This window comes from Parambassis ranga, chromosome 8, assembly GCF_900634625.1.
Source record: "Parambassis ranga chromosome 8, fParRan2.1, whole genome shotgun sequence".
NCBI classification, from domain to species: domain Eukaryota; kingdom Metazoa; phylum Chordata; class Actinopteri; family Ambassidae; genus Parambassis; species Parambassis ranga.
This window is the reverse complement of record NC_041029.1, coordinates 6307500-6333025: the sequence shown is the minus strand read 5'-3', so window position 1 is coordinate 6333025 and position 25526 is coordinate 6307500. Positions and strand designations below refer to the sequence as shown.

At 42.7% G+C, this 25526-nt stretch overlaps 3 protein-coding genes across 4 annotated transcripts in view; all 3 read right to left on the bottom strand.

The window, feature by feature from the left end:
• septin9a (septin 9a) overlaps positions 1–15862 on the bottom strand; it is a 46587-nt gene extending 30725 nt beyond the window's left edge. The window contains exons 1-3 of one of the 2 annotated variants that reach the window (XM_028411083.1): positions 15736–15862; positions 15494–15664; positions 7759–7821 (exon numbers count right to left, since the gene is read on the bottom strand). In XM_028411083.1, coding sequence (XP_028266884.1) covers positions 7759–7821; positions 15494–15515 — 85 coding nt within the window. In that variant the 5' untranslated portion in view covers positions 15516–15664; positions 15736–15862. Of the gene's footprint in view, positions 1–5010; positions 5127–7758; positions 7822–15493; positions 15665–15735 lie in introns of those variants that run through there. The other variant, XM_028411087.1, reaches the window with a different exon arrangement.
• Positions 15863–19295: 3433 nt separating this feature from the next.
• On the bottom strand, positions 19296–21005 carry LOC114440196 (uncharacterized). The gene is made up of 4 exons (XM_028412514.1): positions 20853–21005; positions 20437–20769; positions 20163–20296; positions 19296–19798 (listed from the first exon to the last, which is right to left on the bottom strand). The coding sequence occupies exons 1-4, from the start codon at positions 20908–20910 to the stop codon at positions 19712–19714; spliced, it is 612 nt and encodes a 203-aa protein (XP_028268315.1). The 5' UTR covers positions 20911–21005; the 3' UTR covers positions 19296–19711.
• Positions 21006–21596: 591 nt separating this feature from the next.
• On the bottom strand, positions 21597–25322 carry LOC114440483 (ER lumen protein-retaining receptor 2-like). The gene is made up of 6 exons (XM_028412948.1): positions 25266–25322; positions 25091–25183; positions 23270–23370; positions 23033–23191; positions 22612–22864; positions 21597–22475 (listed from the first exon to the last, which is right to left on the bottom strand). Exons 2-6 carry the CDS (start codon positions 25179–25181, stop codon positions 22441–22443), a joined length of 639 nt encoding a protein of 212 aa, XP_028268749.1. The 5' UTR covers positions 25182–25183; positions 25266–25322; the 3' UTR covers positions 21597–22440.
• Positions 25323–25526: the final 204 nt, after the last annotated feature.

Here is a 25526-nt window from a genome sequence, read left to right as displayed (position 1 = left end):
AAAATAGTGCTAATGACCTTTTGTTGTTCAATTGAGATGTGAAAACACATATATGCATAAGTATGAACCCCACAATATATATCTCAATGTGTAACTTCCTCCAGCAGAGGTCATTGTTGTACTTGTAAATAACTATCCGGTCGCCGTGGCAGCAGCATGAGTAGTATACAGTAATACAACCTGGAAAACAGATAAAGATTGACACACATGAGGAGAATTCTGCTGCAGACACACCCTCAATCCACACGCTGTGTGTCCTGCCCAACACATGTGTGGTAGATTCCTCCACTTCCTGGCACAAACACACACACACACAAAGCATTTTCTATAATAGTGAGGACACACAGTTGCCATAATCTTAACTACATCTCTGACCTTAAACCTCAAATTGCTCTTTAAAGTTGTGTAGAGTGGCAAGAATGTTCTTAAAACGTCCTCACAACACACACACAGTGTACACACGCCAACTCATATACTTTATTTGTGCACAGCAGATGTATGCAAAAATACAAAACATGCACGCAGGCCAGAAAACACCCCCCACACCCCCTCCTCGCAGCTACATACATGCAATAATCTCTTCTAAATCTACCCGATTCCAACCTGAACTCCTAAAATCACTTACAAAGACTGGCCGATGTGTCCACACAAAGATACAAAGACACACGCAATGACGCTGCAATGCACACTTCCTTCCACTGCATATCCTTGCAAGCCTCAGCAAGCCCAGACAGCACTAATTCAATCTGCTGTAACAACTGGGAGAAGACTAGAATGCTTTGCAGCCTATAAAAACCTTCATTCATGTCATAGCACTCATACACTCACACTCAATGTATGCAGTGCCCTGATATCACCATTTTACTGTGCTATATTGAGAACATGTGCTGTGAATGTGGCATTTATTGGCCTACGTGTGTGTTTGTGTGTGTGAAAGGTTTTATAAGGCCATCCCACAAGCTCTTCCTTCTGGTGGCTTTCATTGCTGCATCATCTACAACTAAAGGATGACCTGTGAGATAAAAGACTAAACATATTTGTTTGTGGATATAATGAAGATTGCACTGCAGCAGGAAGAGAGACAGAGACAGCCGCCTGCTGCTTAAAGAAAACCAGACCACCACCAGCAACCCCTCTAAAGAAGGTCCTGCCTTTCTAGGAGCTGAAAAATGAGAAGAGCAAAGTGGGAGGAGAAGAGGATGACTTCTATAAACGGATGCCAGGCTGGAGTGTTGGTTGGTAAAGGGCACAGCCAGGGCAACAACAGACAGAGGATGTGACATAATATGACATTTCTATACTATAAAACACTTTGGTGCCAGTTGTATAATGTGAATAATGATCAGAGGTTCATGTTGTGTCAGGTTTAGACAATCTTTGTTGTTTTAAACATTAACAGCTCCAGCTTCCTGCTGAGCTCATCCAAAAACAACAAATGCTTTGCTGGCATCAATGCTGACTGACGATTCACCCATGAGTCACCCTGCATCACATAAACCATCTGGAAGAGGTAAACTCTTACTTGCATTGATCGCGTGTGTGTGTGTGTGTCCAGTTTTTGCATGCATGTATATTTTGGATGTAACTTGCTGGTTACTGCAACTTTGTTTGCATGGCAACCTCCATAATAATCATCTCATACCTGGCTCAGGGCTTCAGAGGACAGAGGAGGAAGGTGGGAAAAGGTGTGCCAGTTGGAAGAGGAAAAAAAAAGGGAGATGGGAAATGACACTGAACCCCTGTAGCTTTAATGGAAACAAGAAAATCTCCCTGCTGTGTGTGAAATGGAGACACTGAGAGTATAGCTAATGGAATCAGCAGAAACAGGAAGTGCTTCAGTACAGTACTGTGCATTCAGGTAAATGAATGGCAGGGGGAAGTACCTCGGTCAGAAGATGTGTACAAAAAAAAAGAAGAAGAAGAAAACACTGAGGTGGCCAGAAGTCGTCAGTACACACACCGTATGTGTCTGCACGATCTGGTAAATTGTAAATCTAGTTTTGGTTCATGCACAGTAAATCCCCCTCTGCGGCCCCGCAGCGCACATGGCAAAGTAGCTTCATCTAAAGTATATGCACAGCTGTAGTGACAGCAGCTGCCCTTAACCAAATGTTAAACATCAGAACGCAGCCAGGCTCCACTAACTTTTAATCAAATACAGCACCTGTTCAAAAAACATGGCACGCCGCAGCATACACACACAACTACTTTTGCTCAGCAGTTTTCTGTATGTGAGTCTGCATGTGTGTGTGTGTGTGTTCCCTCATGCGTGGTGTGGGACGGCTTGGTAAATACTGAGAGCAGCTGTCCTCCATCAGGGATGGCTCTCAATGGGCCTCTCTCTCTCTCTCCTCCCCTCTCTCTCTCTCTCCCCTTTACTGCAGGCCCATATTGTTCTGTTCGACACGTCACCATGGCAACACAACCAAAACACCACGCATGTCTCAGCAGGATGCGGCGTGGGGCTTCATAGTTAATGAAATGTATCTCTTTGCAGCTTTATGCAGGTAGTTATTCAAGAGAAGGTAACTGACACAAATAAACAGCACTTGATGCTTTGTGTAAAAGAGCTACATGAAAGAAGTGTGTAAAAATACTTGTCTCAGCACCTCCACCTAGTGGTGGAAGCATGTTTTACATATCAAATAAGAGGAGGAGGTCCAAAAGCATGACTGCAAAGGTTTACTCAATATAGAATGCAGCCCAACCTGCATCAATTTGCATCACCCTAAAGGAGAAATTTGTAAATATTTACTACTTTAGATTAACTGTTGCTCCTGTTAAATATGTATGGAATACTTGAAGTTACTTCCATCATGCCTTATTGTGCTTGAACATATTTATATTTATGTATAAGACTAGCAATATCATACTATCATACAGAGCAGTTAGCACAAACTTTTAAGTTGATCCACTACTCCACCATCTAAGAAAAGTGACTTAAACACATGTGCCATCATTGCACGCCTCACCACACAGATCAAGCAGTATGGAGGAATATTGGCCTATAGGCCCTGCAGCATGAAGAGATCATGTGGGTTGGTTGTTGGATGATGTGTTTTAATGCTAGACACAAACACATGTATATCACACACTATTCAAATGGGCCTTGCATGAGGGTGCTATCCATGGCTAGCTGGTTAGCATGCCAATTTTAGTTGGCCTGTGGAGGATTTGCTATTTACGTAAACAGCTGTTAGAGTGTTTTGTTCTTGTTGCCTAGCAACCTTGACAGCTCAAGATGTTGACGCATGCTGTGCCCCAATTATTGGGGCTACATCCGTCGAAGAGCCAGATTTGTGGACTGCAGCGGCATGACGGGGCTGCTCCATTATCTATGTCACCCAATGCATCCTTCTTTTTTTCTGGTAATAAAAGGTGCATCAGGTGGGTTCCTGCGGCCCACTATATCCCAGGATTCACTGCATGCAAGCAGCAGCTGGATTCTTTTTTTAAACTGGACTCCACAAAGGGATATCACCTGTGAGGTGACAGAAGCAGCGCTGCTGACTCAAGTTGGCATCATTCCCTTAACGTATCAAAGATTACTATATTGGCCACACACTGTGGCTGGTTTACACAGTAGCCTAAAAGTCACAAAACCCAGACTCTGGTGAGCCTCTGACTCCAGCTGTGTCATGCAGGCTTTTATCAAAACTCATCAGCTGACCTCACTGCGACTGGAATTAATTGGACACGTCAGCCTCTTTACGCTCCACTCACAATCTCTGTGGCTGATGGAGAGTTTCCGTTGAGAATATCATCATGACCGTTGATTCATGTGGGAAAAATACAGGAAACAAAAGGGACCCAGCATATCAGTATCATCATCTGACTGGCAGGGAGATTAGTTGAAATAGATTTATGAGGCAGAGCAGATGAGAGTAACTCATATTTGTCCAAATAACACAATACCACACATCCCAGCTGACTATGCTAACAGCTGCACCACAACAAATTTACCAATTTATCAAAATCTACTATTTAATACAAGCCAATAGTCTAGAAAAAAATATGGAAAATTAGGTCGGTGACCTAATCTTGCCACAACGTAAACATGCACACACACACTTGTTGTTACAGCTCCCTGGAGGAAGCACCTGGAGACAAGGAGAGAGAGAGAGAGCGAGAGAGAGAGAGCGAGAGAGAGAGAGGAGGGTGATACCTCCATCACACATTTGTCAATGATCTCACCTACATCCAGATTTCACACATCCTTTAGGTGCTATGAGCTATGCCAGGTCACACACACACACACACTCACAGCTGCTCCAGCCACTTGACCGTTTCCACCCCAGTGAGGATTTTTTTCATGCTTTTTTTTTTACAGCACTCATAAAAATACCATTAAGAAGCAGGCAGCGTGCCTCACTGACGACTTTAGCATAATGTACAGTGCACACAGACACACACAGGCAGAAGTTGATCAGTGTGTATATTGTTTACTTCATCCAACAGGGAAAGAAACATCAGAGAATTTAGAATAATGTGGGACGAGGCAGGGCTTTCTTTTTGTCCTGTTAACTAAAAAGGAGGGACTGACTGATGGCCAAAGTGGGATCAGAGCCACCAGGGACAAGAGTAGTACTGTTTAAACAGAGCTCTTTCCTGTTTTCACACCACACAAAAGAATGGAAGAATGCAGATGGAGAAATGGGTGAGGGAGAAAAGTCTAAGAAAAAAAAGTGTCACAAAACCAAAACCAGTTAAGAGGAAACAATGAGACATCTGTGGTGTTAGGAGCAATCAGGGCAGATACAGACAGAGGTCCGCTAAGCCTGCTGCACAAACCATGCAGAGCTCCCAGCTCCAGCTCCAAATCCCAAAGAAAACATGCAGTCAGCAAACAGGACAGAATGAGAGAGTGGAAAATACCAAAGAGGGGAAAATAGACTCGGGCTTTGAACAGAGAAGAAGACGCTCAATCACAGTAAAAGAGCTGACAGAAGAAGCCCCGAGTGACACACAGGAAAGATGCTCGAACTCATCCAGGCTCAGAGTTTGTCTTACCTGAGAATTTGTCCCCCTCCATAACCAGATCACTCCCTCCACAGCCACATGTAGCCTCTGCTCTCTGACTCCACTCTCTCCCCCTCGCTGCCTTTTTTTAGACTTCCCTTTTTCTCTCACTCCTTCCCTCCCTCCCTCCCTCCCTCTGTTCCTCTTCCTCCTCTTCTTGCTCCCTCTGTTCTCCCTCCCTCTGCCCACTTTGATTCCTTCAGTGTGTCTTACTAATGAATTCAGAATTACGACATCCCCATGTGCTGATCATATGTTGCATTCGCTGCTCCCTTTCTCTCTTTTTCTCTGTGTCTTTTCTGTGTCTTTCTTCAGATCAGACCAAAAAGACTGTAGCCACATTGTATCTTGAAAATAGAAACCATTAGCAGCCATGTGACATGGACGGGCTCCTTGCAGACAGAAATAACCTCCTGGACTTGAAAACTCTTCTGTCAGCTTACTTATAATAAGTTTCCCTGTGTGTGTGTGCTGTGGCCTTGATTCATTTGATACCAAGTGCAAAGTTGTAAAGCTGGTGTGAAAGTCCTCCCTCAAATACGTCTAGACTTCCTCATGCTGGATTGGATACAGTTCTGCCTCTGTAGACATGTGAAAGGATGCTGAATTACAACAGAAACACCACAGAGAAAGCTTGAGTGTGTGTGTTTTCACACATCAGTGAAACACCAGCCCTCGCTCTGATATGTGTGTTCAGGAAACTCAGATGACCTCTGACTGCTGGCACGTCCCTCACGCTGCGCCGCGGGGTCAAAGGTCGAATGGCAAGCGTCTGAGCTGCGATAGAGAGCTCAAACACACTCCGACATGTCAGTCTGCTGTCTTGTGCAACATGCAATGCCCCAGTGACCTTGTGCATTGCTTGTGTTTATGTATTACATGTCACATTCACAGACCTTCACCTTTTTTATTGTTTTGATGTGAGTTTGTTGATGAATGTTGTAAATGTTTCTATATGTTTCATGGATGATTTATAGAGAGAGATGTTGATTGTTTTTTTTGCATTGAAAGTCGAGTATCTTTAAGTACCTGCATCTCACACCAAAACAAACAAGAGCACTGCAGGCCACAGGACAAACATGAGTATTTCATTTTGCTGTTTGTCACTTAACTTTTTTGCAATAAGTGATAGAATAAAACTGCACATTGGCGGCCCCTAATGGCCAAACTATACAACTGTAACGCAGCACAGACTGCACACACCCAGCAGGAGGTGCGGCCAGGACTCACATTCAACACCACTGTCATTAGTATTGATAGGATAACTGTAGCTTTGCGTGTTCTCGTCAGCAGCTTTAACAATAGTAATTATGTTAATATTATTTTATCACTCAGTACTATTTGGACTGCATGTGTGTGTCCATTACAGCAGGATCTGCTGACTCCCAGATGGAAATGAACCACACACAGCTCAACAATAGGGACAGTGTTGGATAGACGTGTGTGTGTGTGTGTTATGTGTGTGTGTGTGTGTGTGTGTGTGTGTGTGTGTGTGTGTTATGTGTGTGTACAGCAAGGCATCCTCTCAAACACAGCCTCGTAAATCTGCCCTGTTGGCAGATGTTTTGTACAGTGCATCTCCCTGCAAATGCCAACGCACACACACAGACACACAAGCATACACACACACACAGACAAACACGCACATGCCCTGTGGCGACCACATCAACGTCAGGGAGGTCTGCTGACAAGCAGGGCCTTATCCGCAGCCTTAAGCTCTTTCCAGCGACCTGTGTGTGTGTGTGCTGACATACATCTGTGTGTGTGTGTGTGTATTGCGTGGGTGTGTATCAGCTCATCTCTTTTGTGTCTTTTAAAGTGGTTCACAGATAGTAATGCTCCAGGATGATCTTGCAGGGCATATCAATTAATCGACAAAAACTCGTTTTGCATGCGTAGTGCAAACAAAGTGTGGTTCTGACCAATCAGAAGCACACTTTGTAATCACACAGATTACACAGGCAGTCAGCGGAGTGTCACTCTACAGTCCTATCCCATGCTTTTGTGCAGATATTTTATTCCTAGTATTAAAAACAATGTCACAAGTCACAGCTTGCTTGTTGCTAAATCTGTGAAACTCGTCCTACAAGACATTCGGCTGATGAGTTTATGGCATCAAGGAATCATTGGTGCGTAAATTTCAGCTTGTTTGTCAGTGCGGTGGACTAGCTGCAGTACAATTCATTGCTAAATGCCTACAAAACTGAGAGACACGGCATAGCGGGCGAGGACAAATGGAAAAGCTTTTCAAATAAAACAAATAAATACCACATAAGGTGTGATGTTACAAGATCATGCCATCCTGTTTTTCTGCTGCTTTCTGCTGTTTACCAGATATCAGCTGTTATCTGGACTGCACAGGAAAAAGTACCTGCTCTGCACCCAGTGTGACCACATCCCTTTGCAGGTCATTGACACTGACTTACGTAATACTTTACAGGAATAGTGAGCACTTCATGGAAGGCCGAAAAGGCCGCGTTTTACTTCAACAGTGAGTTACCACATCTGACCACATCATGAAGCATGAAGAGACAAAAGATGCTGATGACAAGCTGCTCCAAGATGCTTGGAACACTTTACCTGGAAAGCACCTTGAAGAACAGTGCAACAGGCTACTTTGATCTATCACAAGCCAATCAATAATCGATCGATTGGCATTTCTGTATCTAAAAGTGTGGTCGTATGTGTTAATAGAAGGATGAATGAACAAAGAGATGAAAATGGGTGCAGTCTACTCACTGGGACTGGTGATGCCGGATCCTTCCCTCTCTGTTCTCTTGGCTCGAGCGCTGGCTGTTCGTGCTGTAAACAATGACAAGCACAAATGAGAAGAAAGTCTGTGAGAGGCTCTGCTCTGCATTTACTGGACTACTTCAGAGTCATTAACAGTGCAAGCAATTTGAGTTAGGAAAGAATTACTTCATTTAATTTGACTGCGGATATACAAAAAAAAAACACACACACAATACAAATGCCACAACACTGGAGTGCAGGACTGCTTACTATACATAATAAGCACCTTGGTTGGCTGTGAGGACCCTGCACACATTCACAGTGATGTGTTTTTTGTCCTTTGAAAGCCACACTAAAAGAGACACATTCTGAGGACTTTGGAACTCCTGCTGCCATTTTGGCATTCTGCATATAAGCATCAGCTAAATCAACAAAAAGTACAAGCAACAGAAGGAAACCCATTACATCACATTCTCCCTCAAAGGCTGAAGCATTTACTGTTGCCACGTGGAAAAACAAAGTAGACCGATGTTTGAAAGATTGCTATTATAGCCTGACCGCAGAGGGGCTGACTGTTACTACTTTTCTTTTTTAAATTCATGTTCTGTTGACACCTTTATTATTTTTTTAATTAAAAGGGGGAATTGATTATCTAAATGCCACAAACTGCAGTTGCTCTAATGGCCACTTGAGGCGGGCTCTAAAGGAAAATCAGTCCCCACCAGCCTCTATGTAAAAATGGCCCACTTTACATCACTTTGCCCGTATAGATAGTTTATTATTTGGAATTAGGTGCTGCCGATATGCCAACAGATTTGGTAAGTTGCATAGAATAGCACAATGAAACCACCAAATGCTCAGTGAAATGACTGGCTGTACTACTCACACACACTCTTCAGTGATATGAGGCAGCATCTGTGGCCTACATGGCACATTTTGGAATGAGAGAAATGCATCCTCCTCTCAGCTGTTCCGTGACTGATAATCTCTCATTGATCAACTGTGTGTGTGCGTGTTTGTGTGTGAATGTGTGCGATCGGATCTGCTGAATCACCAGCACTCACACATAAGCAGTGAAATGGGCTAAACAGGGACCGAGAGTGCTGTGATTCAGTTTCAGTTAAAAATAGTTACAAATTTAAAACCTACACACACATCTGGGTGGAAAAAAAATGCAACATCTCTCTCAGATTAACCACCCCCCCAAACCATTTCCTGTTCCTCTCCTGCTAGGATGAGGTAAGTTCATCCGGTGGCTGATGAGTCACTTGTCCTGTCCTGTGTTTAAGTTCTTAGAAATGCTTCCTCCTAGAACCACTGTAGGTGATGATAGCATGTGTGGCGCTGGCTGCAAGGGCATACATTGTCCTTATTAGTGTCAAGTCATGTTATGGCACCACAATCTTTGCTTGATAGTGTAGGAAAAAATAGCAAAGAAATGAATAATAATTAGAACGGAGGATGCATTACAATGAAACAAATGACGACACAACACACCTTTACACGTGGCCACATGATGGTGTGGGTGGCCCTGTTCAAGCTACTAGTAGGCTACAAGGTGTGTTATCATCAGTTGTGATGAGTGATAGAGAAAGGACCATAACCTGATGCTGTTTTGAACATCCTGCTTGGTGTGGAAGGCTTTTTATCAGTAGTATTATGTGAATTATCTGGGGTGGTAACGGCCGATAACAGGCCAATGGGATGACAGGTGGGCGGTATAGGAGTAATGAGTGATAATGGCCATTTACTGAGATGATAACAACCAAATGTGGAAAAAGAATTTACAGTGGTACCACAGAAGAAGAAATCGATAAGGCCGGTCAGCAGGGTCAATATTATTATAGCCTTTTCCTGTGAGTGGCTCTGATTTAAGTTAACAATGTGTTTAACTGTCAGTGCCTGTGTGTGTGTGTGTGTGTGTGTGTGTGTGTGTTTGGAAAATGAAAAGTCAGTCAAGTCTATCAAGCCTTAAAACATGTCAGTACCTATTTATCCTTCAGGCTGGGAACACAACTCCAGAAAGGTGAGGTGAACACACACACACACACACATGCTGCTTAACATGGATCAAGTAAAGTTTACCATAACAACAAACTAACATGCCAGAGCAGATTGTGTGTGGACGGGTTGTGATGTGGCACTGCAGTGATATCATATGTAGTTGTCACTTTGTAGCTGGCAAAGTACAGACAGATGTAAAGCAAACATGAATGCTTAAACACAAACCAAAGGGGTGACACCTGCAAAACTTAAACTTTATGTTGGTACAAAAGTTGTTTATCTGTTGCTCTACTCACCTGCACAGTCTTGTCTGGGGCCACACACACACACATACACACGTTATTTATTATTATTATCATCTGTTTCTTTCTTCCCTTAAAGGGGATTTGTAATATTCTGAGGTCACACCTGCAACATACATATTTAAAAGCCTTCCACTCATTGGCCTGATGACACTGCGGTGTGCCCCAGAGGTCATAATATGCACATGATACATAAGAATGGGACCAGTGTTTACTCTGAGAGGTGCTGCGATTTAACTGATGCATAGCTGCCTGTGTATTTGCTATAGGCCTCAAGTGATTGATGTCAATAGCGGTGTTTAGTGTACCGAGTCAGCGTGTGTGTGACCGGAAAAGTGCGGGGCTATGCCTGGATAAATATGTCAACTGATTAGTTATTGGTGTCAAATGACTATAGAAGAGGGTAAACACAGGAGGAGAGGGTGCTGCACTTTAACATACTTGAAACACAACAGCAACGGCCTGCAAAGAGACTGGATGGAATGATTTAAAAAACAAGCACTTTTAATGCTCACTCAACTACCTGAGCTTTTATTGTTTGTTAAAGGAGGCTGTTTGAGCATTGGAGTGGGGGGGGGGGGGGGGGGGGGGTAGAGAAGGTGAGGGACCTTCCATCCTTCATTTCTTCCTCATTCCTCTGTCGTATTTTACTTCAACTGCTCCCTCAGACTGTGTTTCAAATAAAAAAATGACTCAACTGGTGATATTAACTTGCATGTACACACTCTTACATAGGAGACATGGTGTGTCCTATTTTTTTGTATAAACCTGAACTCACCGGGAAATAGACAATAGTCATTGTTAATGTTTTAATTTGTTTTTGTAGGTGTTTACCTAGCACTAGCGCCCTCCTGTGGTCACGCGGTTGTAGCAAACGTGACTCAGCACACAGAAAATGGTGGAAAAGCTTGTTACAGAAGGGAGAAGTTTTCTTTGTGACATTTTCCTAACACTAAACACATAGTTCCACTGCTAAAATAGAAAATAAGGTCAAAAGACTGTACACAGGACAGCAGTCTGAACACAGAATAATGCTGTGATGTCATATCTACTATCCTCCTTTCCTGTCCCCACAACCACATAAGTTGTTTTTAGATTCAATGACAATCTACATAAGAGGGTGTGTTACTTTTTCACGTTCTTTCCTTTCCAGTCACTGCTTGGTTGAATTTAATCATTAAAATTGGCAGATGTCTGATCTCTGGCCCAGGAGGGCATTTGCTACGACTGATTTTACCACCAAACCTCAGGTAAATATATGCACGTCTTCTCTATTTCTATCAGATCTTTCTCCACCACAGACAGATCACACGTCCAGTTTGTTCGCACAACAACAACCTCTGCGGGGCACCACAGCGCAACAAAGAGGCCGCTACAGACTTGCCTTCTCAACATAATACTGATCATTTCTGATCAATAAATGTCATTTGTCTTTTCGGCTTGTTGTGTTTGCGCAGTAACGTTTGAGCGATCCTTTCTGGAAGCATGATTTTTCAAGTTCAACTGTTGGTGTGAAAAAACGTGAACATCACTAAGCCCTGATTCTCCACGCTCATCTGTCTTTCTGCTCACCCATTTTGCTCCATTGTGTTTTTATGGCCCTCATTACACATGTTAAGAGCATGCTGCAAACACGGCGTTTCACAACTCCGCCTGTGAAAAGAGCTGGGAGTGGATGGAGGAGGGATGAAAAGAAAGAGAGCGAGCGAAAGACGTAAAGAAAACAACACCGACTGAATGGCTAGACAGCCATTTTTCAATGTTGTTTTTACAGCCCGGATGAGACTTTTACCTGGCTGCAGCCGCCGGCACCGAACACACCCACGCTTTTAAAATGTGGACGCACGTTTAACTTGGTAAGGACATGGCCATGACCCCGAACGGCGCTCCTTCTAAAATGGATAGCTGCTGTCCCGGAGCCAAAGGAACCAAAAGGCAACACCTTTTTCCTACCTGTTCGTCCGTCACCAGGCTGACTGAAAACCAACACGGCTTTGCCAAAAACACACAACTCCTCTGCACTCTTGACAATTTATACAGGAGTACATCATATAAAAAGTGTTGTGAGCCAGGTTAGACAGGATACTGAGGTCTATAAAACAATGCTGGTGGGGAAGATAAGGATCACCCTTCCTTCTTGTGAGGCTGTTAAAGCCCAGAAAGTCAGTTAAAAAAGTCCATACGGCTTTATGAGTCAAACCTCCCCCAGGAAACGTGTATTTAGCAGTACGTCGGAATGAGTCATGTAACCAGTGCACGCATCTGTACAGATGTTGTTTGTATATAGGGCTAAAGGTTTTTCCAATAACTTCTGATGGTGGCTCTGAACTGTAACACATATTTTTTGGGTTATCATTCTGTATGTCCCTTTTCTTACCTCTTTCTTTTTGGGGTCAGCTTCCTGACGGTATGTCATGTGACTGTGGTCACATGCTTCCACAGCAAGATGTCAGGCCTATACCTACACGTTCCAGTGCTAAAGAACACTTTATTTTTCCCCTTGTTGTGTCACATTTGACCTGAATGCTTGTTGGTTTCATGGATGCATTATTTTTTTTTGCAAATTCAGGAACCTCTCCCACAGGCTCCCTGAACATGAAACATTTCAACTCATCGCTACTTGTATAAAATATTTATTCATGTCATGACAAGACAATGGAGCTCCTGCCAAACAGTGGAGTTATCATTTGCACCGGCTGTTTGCTCTGCTGAACAAGCAAGCATGTTGCAAATTCCTCCATTTTCTTCAAGTCTGTAAAGTTAATCAGATACCGGAATGTATCGTTCTAATACCCATGTCTGTGTGTCAGAGCACATGTTCCACCACACATCAGGACCTCTCTTTTTTTTTGCAGGCTCTCTCCTGGCCTCAGGCCTGCGGTACAGGCAGTCTGTTGTATCAGTTGACACCCCCAGCAGCAGTCAGCATCACAGAGCTGCATTCTTGGCTGCAGATAATAGACACAAAGCAGAATGGACACTTCAGAGCAGGCTCCACGTGCCTGAGAGGGGAGGACCGTACAAGACACAGACTGTAGGTCTCCTACCATTAGGGGAACTCCACCATGCAGAGTGCATCAGTGTTAGAGTTCACTCGTACACAGTGTAGCTATTTTAAATACTGTAATTACCCTATTGTTATCATTCATTAAACGGCCATTATCAAGTGCATTTTCACCCTATTAAACTGCCATTTTTATTTATTACATGCCACTTTTCAGCTTCATTATCATCCCATTCAATTGCCATTAGCGGCTGCATAATTGTTCTCCTCAAAGGCCATTACAGGTTTCATTAGCATCATTTTTAAATGGGCATTTCATCAAATGCTAAGGTAGTTTTTATTTGGGTTATCATTTCATTTAATGGCTGTTATCATCCTATTATATACCTGTCATCACACGATTCGTATCTTTCATCCGATCATCTGCGTTATCATCTCATTAAATGGCAGTTATCAGGGAATTTATCATCCCATTAAATGCTCGTTTTCATCCCATCCAATGTACGTTAAGCAATTGCACCATCCTACACAAACACTGTTATCAGTTGTGTTATCAACCCATTGAATGCCTGTTATCACATGCTCTATCTGTATAAGTCTCAACACAAACTTCTCCTTTTTTTCTAGGTTACCAGAGTGCAGAGTCCAACCACAGATGTCATAATAATGCAGGTTTTGGCTGAGAATCAGCAGCAACATGGACATACTTTAAGAGATCTTTGGGAGTCCAACATGATGACTATTCCTGGAAAGTAACTTGCTCAAGAGATGACACAAAACTTTCCTTGCTGCTCCTGTCAGAGGATTCAAACCAGGTAGCCTTCAGCTCACCTTAACTTCTGGCCTCAAACCTGCAGGACAAAGACACCACTACTTTACATCATACCTGACAGAGTACTGTACATGCATGTCCACACGCTCCAATACATTATTAGTCCATTATCCACAGGCTTCTAGGAAGCCAAATTGAAGGTTAGACCATCTTCGGCATGCTCTGCAAGATGACAGGGCGAATGTGTCTCAACATAGTTTATAGCTTGACTTTCAAGTTACCATCTAACAATAGCTTTAGGGTCTGAATCAAAGCTTTGCTGACTCTCCAGTATATACAGCATAATGCAGCATTTGACACACAGGCACTACGAGAGGATTTGTGTATGTATGAGGGACATAAAAGCACATACCAAGAGGAGGACACTGTGTGTGTGTGTGTGTGTGTGTGTGTGTGTTGGCATGGGCTGTTATTTATACAGGTTACTCATTGATCCAGATGACTCGAGGGAGTGGTGTACAAGGCAGGGATCGGCTCCATGAGCAGGGTTCAGACTCGGCGAACACAGACACGTATACACCATACAATAATCCCCCACCCACCCAACACGATACACAAACACACACTTACAGACACACATCAGGGCTAATAGAAGCCCGGTCTTCTTGTTTGTGTCTGTTTGTTGAGCATTTGAGTACAAAACACACACACATAAGCCGACCTTCCTCTCTCAAAGTCAACCCTCCACACTTCTGATGCTTGTCTAAACACCCCTACACATCTGAGACGAGCGCCTTTCACAGCACACATCAGACTACACACATACTTTGTCATTAGACTATTCTCTCAGTGGAAGCTCTGACAAAGAATGTTACAGCTTCACTGCAAAGAGAGAACACACACACACACACACACACACACAGGAGGGGAGGGAGCATGACCCAACATGTGCTTGGCTCTGATGGAAAACTGTCGGACGCTCCATCGCACAAAGACTCTGGCAATAGGAGCCGGGAAAGCCGGCATTCCGCGGGATAGGGTTGTGTACACTGGACTCGGCCTGAGCTTTACAGAGAGAGGGAAAGAGAGAGAGAGGGAAAAGGAGGAGGAGGAGGCCCAGAAGGCTCTGATGGTGACGATGACGGCAGATTAAAAGGTGCTTCTGATGCAGATGTTGCCATACAGTTCAGCAGGTTGTTATCTGTCTGCCTACACCAGTTGTCATCCCATTAAATGGTGCAGGAGGCACATTATCATTCATTCTAACAGCAATGCTGCAGGAGGGAAGAGAGAGGGGGGGGCACATTTCTGTCATCTCTGTCCATCTTTGGCAAGGTGTAGAGATAAAAAACAAATACTTGGTCAGGTTTACATAAAGACTGTGGCTCATCACACCACCTGATGAAGTACAAGCTTCCAGGGGAGCTGGAAAATATTTAAAAATATCTAAAAGTGTTTGACAACCACACCCACAGATCCATGCGTGGGCCCTTCTGCAAAGAGAATCACATGAAGACTATTCGTCTAAATATTCACATCTAATGCTTTTTAGCATTTAGCCTGACATTACATCAACACTCCACATACACGTTTTGTTATATTATGGCCAGATAGGGCCGGTTCAAGCAGCCAGCTGCTGTGAATGCAGCACACTCCTACCTGGATACGAGAACTTCCTCATGATTGTGGATGTTTCTTCTTCTGCTGGTGAACTTTTTCACTTTTAAATGATGATGGACTCCGGTGTTTCAGTCACGTAGCATCCGTAACTTTTCCAGGTCTTTTTTTTAACCCCCTCTTGGCGCGTCTCTGTCTCCTTCTCATCCACTCCTGGACAGCACAATTAAATTATATATATATATAAAATAAAACAAACACGCCGAACGCAGAGAAATACACACACAAAAAATGTATCCTCTTCTTTATTTCCACTTCGAACTACTTGAGGAGACAGTCTGCTGGAAGTGGATTCAATCACACCTGCGCTCCTTTACGCACGCCCAAATCCAGGAGCGGGAGTGGTTTACTGTAACAGTGTGTGTGTGTGTGTGTGTGTGTGTGTGTGTGTGTGTGTGGGGTCACTTATCAAAGCGCACAGGTACAGTAGGATTAAGGCAGCTCTCCGTGTAAGAGAAGTTAATAACCGTTTGTGTGTGGATGTGAGGAGACTTAACTGAAGCTCATTAATGATTTGGGAAGCGCTGTGAGCCTGAAACTCTGCAAACGCACAGGTGTTGCGCAACGTGTAAACTGCGCATGCGCGCAGACATGATAACCTGATAGATTGAGTAATGTGTAACGATTTATCTAAATTTGCCTTTGTCATTGCATTCACTTGTGGAAGTGGAGTTGGTGTGGAGAGGACAATTTATTTGTAGACTAAACTATTATTATTATTATTATTAATATTATTATTATTATTCAGTCGTGCGTATGACCTTTAACCCTTTCAGTTCCCAAATGTTTAACGTTTATGTTTAACGTTCGGCCGGGTGTTCATAAGAGCTAAATTCACATCCTGCCACCAAGAGCTGCTCTGAGGAGCTGCAGAGACCTCTTGTGGCAGCTCAGCTTCTTCAAAATGAAACATGAGCAGCTCCAATTTGCATCAAAAGTTTCCATTGAAATGAGAAGAGAACAAACAAGAAGTGAAATGTGTGGGTTGCAGCATGTATCAGCACATCAGCAGGCCTCATAAAGAAACTATCAAGAAAACAAAGCCATCCAGATATCAATAGGCTCTGTACGTCTGTTGCATTGTGAGCATTGGAGTGTATGTAAACACCACTTCCTGGTGTTTCAGACAGACACCACAGGATGACTTCTGTGGGTTAACCTGTAAGCTGCATAACCCAGATAAAGCCTAATCAGATAATATCACTTCAGTCAAAGCTGGAAGTTTGTTGTCAACGTGTTCTGGTTTCAGCACCTGTGACAGAGACAGTAAAGTCAAACTGACCCATTTAGTAGACAGATGAACCCCGGCCACACACAAATGTAGAGACACTAACATGCCAAACAATTCATTTAGAAACCAGATAAATGTGGATGTGGTGTACATTAAGCAGACCAAACAAAAAGGAGATGATGCTGCAATAAATATGCAGAACAAGAACTCAGAGAAAGAATCATGATGATGCTGAGTCTGAGCAGATGAGCGTCTGTGGTTTGAAGAAAGAAGTCTAATGGAGACATTGTGGTTCAGAGTCATTTGACAGATGTATAAGGAGAAGCAGTAGCGCAGTCAGAAGAACCAAACACCCTTACGACAAAACATTTCAAAACAAAGGAGTGTAATGTCATTCTGTTTTTACACATACATAAATATGTTTTAGCATTTGGCTGCGTATCCGTATAAGAGCATTTAACTTTGACATTTGTGATGGAGCGTCTGGCCTACATGTGCTCTATGTGTAAGGCCATAACCACTTCCTGTTGTGAGCATTAAGACAGAGGTGAGCTTTAACCAGAAAAGACAGCTCAGGCTACAAGTCTAAGATACACAACCTGAGAGCGAGCACTTTCAATCAACATGCGACTTGTGTGGAAACAATAATCCAAACTCACACAACACCTGCCCACACGTATGAATGTCAGTAATTTCCACCGCTGCAGTACTTCTGATGAGTTTCTGTGAACGTCTGTGATAAGAAGTCGACACAGCGGCCAAACATCAGAGTCAGAATTGCTCCATTTTTATATACAGATCCCAACTAAGAATCAAAAATCAAAGGGTGTAAGCAAACATATGTACTACTGTATACACCTACATGGTAAAGATAATGATAAATGGTACTTATGTACTTATATGGTGCTTTTCTACCTACTCAGGTACTCAAAGTGCTTCACACTACTTCACATTTACCCCTGTCATGCACACATTAACACACATTAACACACAAGCGTCTTGCCCAAGGACACATCGGTGTGCAGTCAGGGCGGCTGCACCACTGACCTTCCAGTTGGTGGAAAACCACTCTACCACCTGAGCCACAGCCAGCCACCAGCCAGACAGCATGACATGCATGTATGTACTGCATGTACAATGTGTGAGTGACTGTTACAGTTCAGAGCTCTGTAGTTTAATGGCGACAGGCAGGAATGATTCCCTGTGTCTGTCAGTGGTGCATCCTGGGAGTTGGAGTCTGTTGCTGAACGAGCTCCTGTGGCTGGTCGGCACATTGTGGAGCGGGTGAGAGAGGGAGGTCCAGTACAGTCTTTATTTATGTGGAGGACCACATCCTCCTCTCAGAGAGTCCAGTCCCTCTCTCACAACATGGCCGGCCTTCTTGATGATTCTGTTGAGTCTGATGCCCCCACCACCCCCACCACCATACTCCTCCACCACCTGATACTGGAGAGTGTTTCATTGTAAACACTGCATCAGAGCGCCTTTTTGATGTGTAAAACTGTAACAGAATATCATCTGTTACTCTGTTGTGCCATATTTTTGGTCTGATCCTGTCACACATATCATTTCCTGTTACATGTTATTATGACACGTACAGCAACTGCTGCTTTTGCAAAATCAGGACCTTTTTATTTTGTTGTTTTTGTGCATATGTCTAAGTTTGCACACAGCATGTGTGTCAGAGTGTAGCTGTGACACCTCCAGCCTCTGTACTGCAAAGTGGGGTTTTGTTTCTCTAAGACAAGCCTGAGTTTCCTTTTCTCACCACTTCCGACCTTAACACACACTTTCCACTCCTCGCTGGACGAAGGCCTGCACACACACACACACACACACACACACACACAAACTCACACTCAGATGCACAAATGCAAAATACCAAAAGACCACCAAAGCATTTACATATATCCTACAAACAGACACACACACACACATTTCACACTCTTGCTCATCTCTTTCTGCTTAGTGGAGGAAAAAAAAAGTCACAGCTTGTGACCACACGCTGCACAAATAAACATCCACCTTTCAAACACACAGCAACAGGATGACTCATTGTATCGCTCTGCCCTGCACTTGAATGCAACTTGACCTAAAATAAATTCATCTGACATTATAAGTCAATATAATTCCAAATGAATTCCAAAATTAATTTTAAACATCCCCTAATCTACTTCAGCATTATGATAAATACATAAAGTATTATAATGCAACACTGGTCTGTCAGGTATGATTGTATTGAACAGATACAGACATGATTTGATTTGATGTGGGATGGTGGTGGCTGAAGTCATGTGAAAATCACACCACAGACCAGCAGCAGAATAATCTTGGTAATGTTCAAAGCATGTGTTTGTCTGATGCTGTGAGGGTGACTTACAGTAAGTGGGTGGCCAGTTTATAGTAAGACTGTGCGGCCTTCATTATTACAAAGACACTATATTAAAAGGCTGAGGGGACAAGATAAGATTAATATTAAGATTTTTTTTTCTTAAAAAAAGGTTTATTATATGGTCAACTAGTTTGAACATGACTTCACATTTCACAAATGTATTTATGTAAATGTTTTATTTGTTTATTTTCACATGTTTATTTTGACCTCTTACATGGCATTCAAATTAAAGCTGCCTTTATTTTAATGATGCATGGTAAAAGTGGATACATAACACCAAAAGAAATATTGAATAGATGAAAAAAGTTTTTAAAATCAACATGAAGGTAATTTAAAAAGTGTCTATCATACAATTATTTATACAAAAGAGAAAGAGCTACAGTCCTTTAAACAGAGACCCCCCCCCCCCCCCCGCTCTTTATTGTGTTATTCTTCTTGACACACTTACATGAGGCCTGGGGAGACGATAGGGTAGGAGGCCTGTGGCTGAAAACACCAGCGTTTCGCTTCACATGCGCCTCTGTGGTGCAGAAAGTCTGACGGTTTCACGTCGTCTGCTTTGCAGGTTATAATAACTTCAGCGTCTCAGTGTTCCCCGCATGTCCTCGTAAACATCATTGGTGGTGCCTTGTCTTGGTTTCACTGTGAAGCGCGATTGTTTAATCTGGCAGCAAAAAAAGAAAAAAAGTCGTCAACAAGTGAGATCTGTGCAAAGTAACATAAATGATTATCATTAATCATTTGATTGATTTTCTTTTGTTGAGGTGTGTTCTGTCAGAAACATAACAGGAAAATGGAAACAGCCCCTGAGATTCCAGCAGTGAGTCAAATAAATATAGAATCAAATCAAGAACCACGCAGAGACACCTACACACACACACTTTTGGGGAATTTACACTCACACACATCACTTACCAATAACTACCACTAATGTAAACAAAAACATCTTGAGTTTTCATGGCTTTGCGCTCCCTATATACTACACATCAGATGTCAGCATTTGGCTGCTGTGGGCTGCATTGTGTTACCTTATAGATCCATATGAGGACAGCCATGGTGATGCCGAGCAGCACAGCAGCAGTGATCACCACAGCCAACAGGATCCCATCCTGCTGCACTACGCCAGGACACTGAGCCTCTGCTTTGGTCGGTTGCTTTGGTTCTGAACACAAACACAGATGACATTACGTGTTGTCTGAGGAGTATTATACATTATCAGTGAAATCTCACGTTAATTCATTATAATAATAAAAAATAGTCTATTAAAGGTTGGGTCATGTTTCTGAAACTGATGAGACTCACCTGTGACCACCAGGAGCACAGAGCCTGTGCCTTTCACACTTTGAACTGAAAAGGTATTTGTTGAATACACTGAGTACAGACACCAGTACGGTCCTGTGTCTTGCAACGTCAAGTTTTTGATGAGAATATCTATGTTGGGGAAAGCTCCATGTATCTGCAGTCTGCCAGTAACGCTTCTGGCAACAGTGTGATTTTTGTACTCCTTCTCTTTGAAAAAAACTTCATCCTCCTGATGGAGGCCCTTCTTCAAAGACAGGTACGTTGGACTCTCACTACATTTGCACTGGATTGTGATATCTTCTCCTGCTGTTTTCCTAACCACTCCTGCAATCCCTACAAAACAAAAGACATGTTCATTTTTCAACATACCATAATGCTTTTTATAGTCTTACTCACAATGCCTGGCTCAGCCTTACCTGCACAAGCACCGTGAAGACAAAGGATGGTGACAAACTGGATCCAGAAAGCAGACATGATGATGATGATGAGGGTGACTCTGTTAGAAAGTTCACTCAAGCTGCTTAGTAGGAAATGTTTTCACCCGCACAGAGCAACACGTGACCTGCAAAGTCAGAAGTGGGTGAGACAAGATGAATCAAGTTTTTTTCTGTGTCGTCACAGGCTTGAAAATCATGAAGAGTTTGCAGTATACAGAAGTACAAATGCAGTTAGTAGAAAGGGCAACAAAGCAATAGTGCCATCTAGTGGCTGTTCAAAAACAAACAATCCTGCATAGAAAATCCTGCTGCATGCTATTCAACAACTATTTATGTTGCATATGAGCTTTAATCTCTTTTTTTTTTTTTTTGCACGATTTTAATACAAAACACCACCACAGAGTAATTCTCATAAAATCTTTAATAGAGGTGATATCATGCAAAAAAAGAGAGATTCTTTTGGAATGAGTACTTTGAGAATGTTGACTTGGAGGTCTTTAAATTTAACAGAAATGCACCCAGTGAACAAACACACTCCTAATTACTCAGAAACACAGATGCAGCGTGTTCATTCACTTACTCTGCAGACAAATATGTGACTGAGGATAATAATATTATTGTAGAGGGCAGTGATGAGTTGGGTACTCGGCTGCAACGATAGCCAAAGACAAAGAAAGCTTTGTGCTCCATAAACATCCAGAATTAAATGGTAGAAAATCTATATTAAAGCTGTAGAACTGATGCATTTTATTTTGTATTAAATACAGTCAGCATAAGAAAAGAAAAGCGAACACAGTTTGAATTCCAAACGCTGTATGGCTAAATGATCGCTGGCACTAGAGACATTTTGTTCAGGGGTTATTTTTTCCTTCTTTTGTCAGTTCTTATATAAAAAAAAAGAATTTCTAGACGGATTAACACGTTAAAATCTCCTTACAAACTGAGTGTGTGTTGGCATGAAACTCTTTGCAATGTTTGGGTCTTGTTGATGTTTTTTTTAAAGAGAGGGTTCATGTATTACAGTATACACAGACCTGAACAAAACAATGCAAAAGAAAAAAGAAAAATACTGTGAGAAACTGGACATAATCTTCATCAGGCACTCGGATACATTACTCTTTACCTCACTCTTTAATAACTGTACATTTTGTGCATTTCATTACCAAGTCAAACAAGGTACTTCTCATAATCGACCCTAATCGTGACATTATATAAAATAAGAATGAACGTATACACCTCACATGTAGAAAAAAAAGAAAAAAAAGAAAGAAGCCTTTTCTCCTGTTTGAACAGTGTGGAATAGAAGCTTAAGGCAAGACGCTGAACACAGAAATCCAAAGGTTGATCTGGGATGATCTTTGTTCAGCTCTGGTGTTTGTTGGCGTTTATCAGTTCCACAAGCAATCGTCAAGAAGACTATAGTGTTTTTTTTTCCCCCAAAAGTTGTTGGCACTCCGTCTCAGTCATCCATTGCTATAGGTCACAAGATCTCATGATGTCATCTCCACGCGCCCCTGCCGAGTCTGCTGGGAGTCACCATCTCCTCCCTCTGTGTGTGTGTGTGTGTTTACGCTGGCAGGCTCAGCTTCTTGCCTTTCAACACTACAAGGGGAGAAATAAGGTCAGACAGTCAGAGAAGGTTTGTTTGTTTGTTGTTCTTACTGGAATTTTTGTGGTTTGATTAAGAATTTAAAGCAACATAAAAACACATTATGAATAATTCAGCTAGGAGACCTACCTTTGGTAACATAAAGGTAGAAGAAGTCACAGTAGAGGATCGTCTGGACCACTCCAGCAACGATGGCAATCATGTCAAAGAAGCCCTCGAAGTAGAAACGCCAGATCCAGTTGATGAGATAGAGGGCCCGATAGAGGCCCTGGCAGAACAGGTAATGGGTTGTGATCGTTTCGGCCTCGCCGGTCTTGCTGATCATGAAGAGCTGCGGCAGGATAGCAACTGACTCCAGGTAGATGGAGAATGTCCACAGGATCTGGAGACAGAGAATTTAAACAGATGTCCTCAAACAGTGACAGGATTCAGTGAGGAATGATATTGCCAGTAGGCAAAATAAAATGCCTGCCGAGGACTGAATACATTGAACATTTCTTGCTTTGATGATGAGGAGGAATTTAGGGAAGTGCACTAAGGTCGAACGCACCTCCAGGAGTGAGAAGTCATGGTTGATAAGAACAGCAAGGCCTCCGACAGGAACGATCAGGAACTCCACCCTGAAACTGTCATGGTTCCCATCATATGTGGCCCTGAACTTGGCATAGATCAGGTAGACTGTGGCATAGGAGCACCCAATGTAGATCATCTGGTAAACAACAGCTGGTTACTAAAGGCAGTAGAAGAAATATTCCACCCTGTTGGAGAGCGATCAGTCAGGTCTTACCTTCATGGATGTATTGTACAGGGAGATGAAAGAGGTGAGCAGATCCAAGTATCGTGTGGTGAACACAATAGCAAACAGAATTTGGCTCTTTCCAGAGATACCTTTAACAAAAACATCAGGCAGAGAACACTGTTATGGTCAAGGTATGTCAACACAAGTTTCCTTATTGAACAGTGGCATCTACTGGAAATAGGAAGAAAATACATTAGTTATCATATCAGACACAAATCACTAATCTTGTACTTTTAACAGATCGTTTCAGTGGAAGATGTTACAAAGTCAAATCTACATCTGTGTGAAAGGGAGAGCTGGCACGGCCGGTCTTAGCACAGACCTTAATACTCTGTTATGAAGGTCTTCTACCCAAAAACAAACAAAACAGTTTCAAAGACATGCCTGTCGTGTTTAAATTGAGCCTCTGCCTTGCTGTGAATGTAGCCATGACAGTAGCTCTTACAGTTAGTAATTGTCTGACTGAATGTGATGACATGAATTGTCCAAAACGTACCCTGCCACTCACCTAACACAGGCTGCACCCCTGCAAAGGATAAGTGGGTCATCAGTCTCCTGCACACTCAGCTAGTGTTTGCTCTGTTTTTGCTTGCACATGCTTCCTCTTTGGAGGGCATGGTGGTGTATTTGACTTCTGTCTCCACAGTGTATGTGCTGCTCTAGGTGTGATTTGTTCTGGGGTTGATTAACAGTCTTCATTCATGGAATTCAAGAAACATGATAATTTTGTATGTTAAGGGTAAAAGTATGAGATATAATAGAGATAGAAAGACACCCATAAGTGGTAGCCCTGTGTGTTATCGCTTAGAAACCCAAACAAGTTTCCTTTGACATAGATGCAGTTATCCCAAGATAGGGTCAAAGGACAGAGGATGATATGATATACTGACTGAAGAAGTACTTCAAGGACAACTGATAAATAATGCATTTGTAAAACAATACAACCTTTTTTGCACCTAAACATGAAGGTAAAATTTATTCACAATCATGTATTAGTCCATCCTAATATAACCAGTTTGAGTTAAGTTTGAGGCTACACTCAACACTCCAGCTTCTAGTCCTATCACAACGTTTTATAATCAAAGTGTTGTCTCTTGTCTTGAGTCCAAAACACACAGACCAGAGCTCCGGTTTTCTGTGTGTGTTGCGGGTCAGTGTATTCATATATTTATACTCATATGTTAAAATGAGAACTCTTCGAGCAGGTTACTTCCGTAGGCCCTGTAGAACGCCACGTCAGACGCCAGACCAAAAAAATCGAGCCCCAAATCTTAATTTAGCAGGACTGAATATCTAGATGTCTGGTGTGTAGAGAGTTTTATAAAACCATTGCCATTCATAAAACATACAGACACACGAATAATGAATCTGTTACGTGATGTTAATGAACACAGGTATCCGGCTGTACTCTCTCAATCGATAGCTAAAGACTAGCAGTTGACTCACATTAGCATTCCAATTTGAAGTTAGCGGATTCTGTGCTACTTTTCAACATAAATGTTACTAACTGCAGTGTCCCCTGATATATTGACAGTAGATACAGCAGGAGAAACTCTTCTGCTCGGCGTGACGATGGTACAGACACCTCTTTCTAGCTGCTTTGGAAGTTAAATCACTGCTATTAGCCATTAGCCATGAGTTCAAATGAATGGGAAAGCAGCGCTAGCATGTGAAGCCTGCTAGCTTCAGGCTTGCTAGATAAACAAAGATAAAACCAGTGTTTTACCAAATAACAAAAGGCAAAGTTAATCAGCAACATTAAGAAACCCACGCTAAGACTTACATAACAAAAGTATAGCGATAACTCACCTGCACACGACCTGCTTTTCCATATTTTGAGTAGCAGGATGATGATAGCAGCCAGATGAGAGAGGTCTCCGAACAGTCTGAAGATGTTCATGGCTGCAGAGTGAAAACAAAACAAACCGAGCGGCTAAGAGGCTATCAGCGCAGAGTTCTAAAATAACCTGCTCGCACGTCTTACGTAAAGACTTCCACTCTTTAACTTTAAGGTAACGCCGGGCGGCCAGAGAGGGTTTCACGGGGTTGAAAATATGGCGAGAGTGCAGGTCGACGTGGAAGGGGGCGGGACAAAACACAGAGGCACGTTTGGATTGGACGAAAATGTGATTGACAGCAGCAGAGGGTCCGCCTACGTGTGGTGTTGGAACAGGGCTGGGCTGGTAGACTGCGCAGCAGACATGTGTCCTCTGTATACAAACTATACTTTTAAATGAATGAAACA